Genomic DNA, 5,325 nt, shown 5'->3' on the forward strand with positions numbered 1-5,325 from the left:
ACATGAAGTTATAAAGTATAAGAATGCGACAAAAGGTATAAATCCATACCGTGAAATAGTATCTTATGGTCAGTTAATTATTTCATTGATATAACTAAAACGACTTTTAAAATACATTGATACTCAGTATAAAGTTAAGAGATTTTGCAACTTGTGTACAAAATGGTACATGAGCGGTAATCAAAACTGATGTGAAGAAAAAAGATTGGATAAAAAAATTGACTATATTTTAAAGTGACAAATGTTAAAGTGTCATATAACATTATGTAATCGCTTATGCAAACATTAATCTCTATGTAGCAAGGTCCAAAGTTCAGTAACAATTAGAGTAACTACTCTTATAAAAAATTGATAGGACTCTTTAAAATCTTATTCAACGTAGTGTAAAATATCGAACTTTAAATTCCTTAAAACAACCTCAAAACCAACTTGCTTTTGGGAAAATTAGCGAGTCTTGCTCATTCATTGTTAAAAACTTGGAAGATTTTGTTTATTTTTGGTTATTTTAATTTCTACCATTGGTTCAACACCGACTCAACATTTTGACTCTTGACCTTATATTTTTTTCGAGTTGATACTCAAGTGGATTTTTGAAGATTCGTTACATGATTGTTATTATTAGCTAGATAGTAATACAATTGTAAATAAGATTTCAACTCTTCTCCAGTATGCTCTATGTTGTTTTGCAAGAGTATGCTTGTAATCCAATCAATTGTGTCACACCCTCAGTAGCAACAAAATTTGAGAATTTATACCAAGATAATTGTTTTCTATTATAATGGATCAGTATTAATAACTTAATCAGCCATTCTTTCACACGTTTTAATTTGTTTGCAAAAGGCAATCATTCGGCTTCCAATTGAAACTAACTTCACTTTTGGATAAACTTAAAAAAGTTACTTAAAAAGGTAAATGAGTACATTTTATATAATTAACTAATAGTAGTACCCCCACCATAATGTTTTTTAGAGAATTTTATGTGTATACTGCTTTTCTTTACTGATTATTGCTCAACTTATAGAGATCAAAGGTATGGATACATGTCTGCCTCTATTTCATAAAACTCATTTTTTCTCAAAACACATTTTAATCCACAGTTTTTTTCAACTTTTATATCACTTATTTACCAACTTCTATCAAAATCTACTAAAAATCTAATTTTTATTGAGCAAACAATGAAACAACCAACAGATGATGATATGTTCAGTGGCCTACTCCCAAAAAAGGTGCTGCTTTTAAGCCTTGGACAACAAACAAAACATGGAAGAGAACTACAGAAAGGCATTAATTAAAACAACATTGATTCAGCCAAAAATAATTTAAAGTCATACACCCAAATCCATATATCCATCACCTAGTGCAATTGAAAACAGAAATTGTCATTCATTAATGCCTGATTGAATCCACAAATCTAACTAAAACTGCAAACTACTATTTACATCCAATAAGTTAAAACACCTGCCTTTCCTTTCACCCTACTGCCAGCCAGGAGTTCCAGCTTCATCTGGAGCCAGACTTGTCCCATCCTGAAGCTCCAGCTTCCTCTCGAGCTCGAGTACTGGCTGTGTTCCATCCGGGTGTTCCAGCTTCATCTTGAGCCAGAGAACTACGACCTATGTTCCAGCCTCCAGTTCCAGGTTCATCTCGAGCCGGAGGACTACAACCTGTATTCCAGCCCCGTGTTCCAGCTTCATCTTGAGCGGGAGTGCTACGGCCTGTGTTCCAGCCTTCAGTTCCAGATTCTTCAGCAGCAGGAGTACGATCCTGGCTCCAGCCTGGAGTTCCAGCTTCATCAGCAGCCGGAGTATGATCCCGTTTCCAGCCGGGAGTTCTAGCTTCACCTGAGGCAGAACCACGATCTTTATTCCAGCCAGTACGAGCTTGCTGCCTTCTATAGTACTTGGGAACAAAAGCTTCAGCCTTATCGGGATACTTTTCCTTGAGGAAGTTCTCCACACATTTACGGTAGGAAAAATCTTGTTTGGCACCATCAATAGAAACAGCATAGAAGCACCTACTATCCTGGAACTCCTGGTGCCTACTAACCTGTTACATCAAGTACCGAAATTAGCTTAAAACAAGCAGTTCAAAATATTAAGAAAAACAAATGAAAAAATGTACCATGTTCGTCAAAATATTTGTAGAACTACATAATGAGGTTACATCACACAAAGAAACCATCTCAATCTCGAGTATGCCAAGTATATGCAACAATTTGTTTTAAATAAAGAACAGCTTAATTTGGTACAGTTTTTACCCAGAACTTAAACAATACGGCCATGAAAAGCACTTGTTTGTTAGTTTGAACATGTTAGTGCGTGCAAGAAATCAAAGAATGTTTCAAAATAAATTCAGGATCAATTTTTCCTTTGAAAGGCATGTTTCAAAATAAATTCAGGATCAATTTTTCCTTTGAAAGGCTTTACAAGCACAGGTTTAGTTCATCTATTCTGATGTCAAAAATATCTTAACGTTGAAAGCTGATATTGCTCGAAAAGAAAGATTCTATGAATTAGCAATTGCAATCCACGAAACAAGATGTATGATAAAAGACATTTAACCGATCAATGAAGAACAAATTAGCATACCATGATATACTTTAATCCAACTCCCACCTTTGCAGCTTTATCAGGATGGTAATTCAATACATTATCCACCATGTATGATTGATCGTCCCCAGATATAGGATCACCATCATTGTACCTTCACAAAAATGTTACTTGGTTAGAATTCAGATTCATATTTTATCAGTTTGCCCTAATATGAAATCCAAACCCTGAAATCTTAGTAAACAAATTAATTAAAGGTGTTCCGGTGTGGTAATTTGTCCCTTTATTTTCCTGTTCTTTCAATCATTTTCAAGAGAATAAAATGGAGGAAACTGATCCATCAAGTTGATAATATTGGTTCGAACTTTTTCTCAGCTGAAAGAGAATAAGGGGAGGAATGTGTTTCACATGTGCACAGGCATTATTTCCACTACACGACACTATTGGTATTATTTATATCAACTCAAGTGAATTTGTAAGAATTCCCCAGCCTATATTAATGAAACTATATTGATGATAATGTAAATTATGAGACAACAAATACACACTAAATCTTATTTTTCAACAAATTTGAGGTCGTCCATATCAATGTTTTTCTCTACTCCGCTGGGTTTGTCACTACATCTTCTACATTATCTCATTAATAATGAGAAACAAAACATAAATAGAGCGTTTATTTTTCTTTGTTCTCATATCATTATTGCACATAATATTATCCCCAAAAGTACCAAACAACTGTAAATAATAAATTTAAAGGCTGAGAATCAAAACAAGAAGTTACCCTGTTTGGTTCATAATTCTTCTGATGTTCTTCATAATAGCTTCAACATCTGAAAGAATGTCTTGTTCCTCCGCTGTGAATAAATCCATGCGCTGCCTCGTCACTGTGAAGGTTCCAAGTGCATTGAAATCATCAGAAAAATCTCCTCTGCCACTAGAGCGACCCCTACCTCTATTGTTCTTCCAGTCTCCACCGGGGCGACCCCTACCTCGACCTCTGTTTGAATCTCCTCTACCAGCAAAATGTCTACGCGGTGCAAAACCAGAGTCGTTTGACTCTTTTGGATTGGGATTCCCATTACTGACTGGAGAATCTTTCTTTTGTTCACTGGGAGATTGCGAATCAACCTTACCCCAGTCATTTGAAGAGCCCCAAGCAGTAAAGGGCTTTGACAGACTGCCATGGTCAGCCACTTTAGCTTCCCATAGATTTTCATTTGAAGGCAACACATCAATAGAGTCTCCATCAGCTGAAGAAATCAAGCGATCAGACTTTTTAACAGTTTCATCGGATTTCACAATTTTTTTCCCCCAAGAAGACCATGAACTTGATCCATCTTGTCCACTATCAGAACCTAATGCGTCCCAATCTGTAGCCTGTTTAGAACCCTCCTGAGCTTTAGCAGGGATAACATCTTCCGTCTGAGCTGCGTCCTGGCCCCAACTGGACTGATTATTATCCTTTGCTGTACCTGGAATGGTCCATCCACTTCGGTCTTTCTTCTTGTTCCAAACAGTTTCATCTGACTCTCTGTTCCACCCCGACTGACTGCTAGACTTTGGTGTGCCAGTATTAACCAATGTACTTCGATCATCCTTTCCACCCCAATCCTTCTCACCAGAAGATCTACCCAGGTTGGAATGACCTTTTTGTATTGGCGTAGTATTCTGATCATCTTTTTCCCTCCAAACTTTTCCCTCAGAATCTTGCTTTTTACCCCAAGCCGAAAAAGATACTGACTGATATTCTTGAGTCTGTGTCGGGAAACTATCTTCCCTACAAACATCCTTGCCCCAGTAGGACTGACCACTAGATTTTGATGCAATTGCACTAGCCCAGGTACTCTGTTCAGCCTGTTCTTTAGGACCTTTGTCAACAGAATCAACCTTTTTCCCCCAAGCAGACCTGCTAATCTTCGGAGAATCTTCTGGTGCCTTTTCAGAGACTGTATCATCCTTCTCACCTTTATCAACACCCCAGCCAGGAGTCGAGCTTTGGACTTTCTCAACTACGTGCCCCCAACTGGACTGACCACTAGATTTTGACGCATTTGCACTAGCCCAAGTACTCTGTTCAGCCTTTTCTGTAGGACCTTTGTCAACAGAATCAACCTTTTTCTCCCAAGCAGACCTATCATTCTTTGGAAAATCTTCTGGCTCTTTTTCAGAGAATGTATCATCCTTCTCACTTTTATCAATGCCCCAGCCAGAAGGAGTTGCGCTTTTGACTTTTTCAACTACCTGCCCCCAATTGCCACCCAAATTATCATCCTTCCCATCTTTCTCAATCCCCCAGCCAGAACAAGTAGGAATTTCGGCTTTTTTAACCTGCTCCCAATTACCACTAGATTTATCAGTTATAGAAGATGTCTGTACCCATTCATTCTCGTCAGGAGCAAAATTATCTCCATCTTCAAATGTTGGCTTCTCAATACCAGAATCTCGGACTGGGGAGAGGTCAAATTCCATGTATTCATCTTCCTGATCCAGATAATCAATTTCCACGCCAAGGCAACTAGTGCCCATATTTTCCTGGTTGGAGCTGCTGCTTACCAAATGAAGAAAATCATAGACATTCAGTCCATTTTGTTGATTCAACTCAGCCTAGCAAAAAAAGGGATTCAGACATTAGTTTTGTTGATCATTTCTAAAGTAAACCACCAAAGAACAGATTCAACTATCAGGAACAGATGACAAGTGACTGTACCTTTCTAGTGTCCCAAAGAATTTCAAATGGCGATCCTGTGCCAACAGATGCATGTTTCCCCCAGGAACA

General features: G+C 37.8%; 1 protein-coding gene across 1 annotated transcript in view; it reads right to left on the reverse strand.

Moving 5' to 3' along the window:
• Positions 1-1,315: 1,315 nt before the first annotated feature.
• The window catches only part of LOC111389030 (DNA-directed RNA polymerase V subunit 1-like), a gene marked incomplete at its 5' end in the record, with an annotated part of 12,492 nt that continues 8,482 nt past the window's right edge, over positions 1,316-5,325 (reverse strand). Inside the window, 4 exons of the mRNA XM_023013878.1 lie at positions 1,316-2,046; positions 2,589-2,703; positions 3,331-5,153; positions 5,257-5,325. Of these exons, the coding sequence (XP_022869646.1) occupies positions 1,501-2,046; positions 2,589-2,703; positions 3,331-5,153; positions 5,257-5,325 (2,553 nt within the window). The remainder of the gene's footprint in view (positions 2,047-2,588; positions 2,704-3,330; positions 5,154-5,256) is intronic.

This window comes from Olea europaea, unplaced genomic scaffold (genome assembly GCF_002742605.1).
Source record: "Olea europaea var. sylvestris unplaced genomic scaffold, O_europaea_v1 scaffold5525, whole genome shotgun sequence".
NCBI lineage: Eukaryota > Viridiplantae > Streptophyta > Magnoliopsida > Lamiales > Oleaceae > Olea > Olea europaea.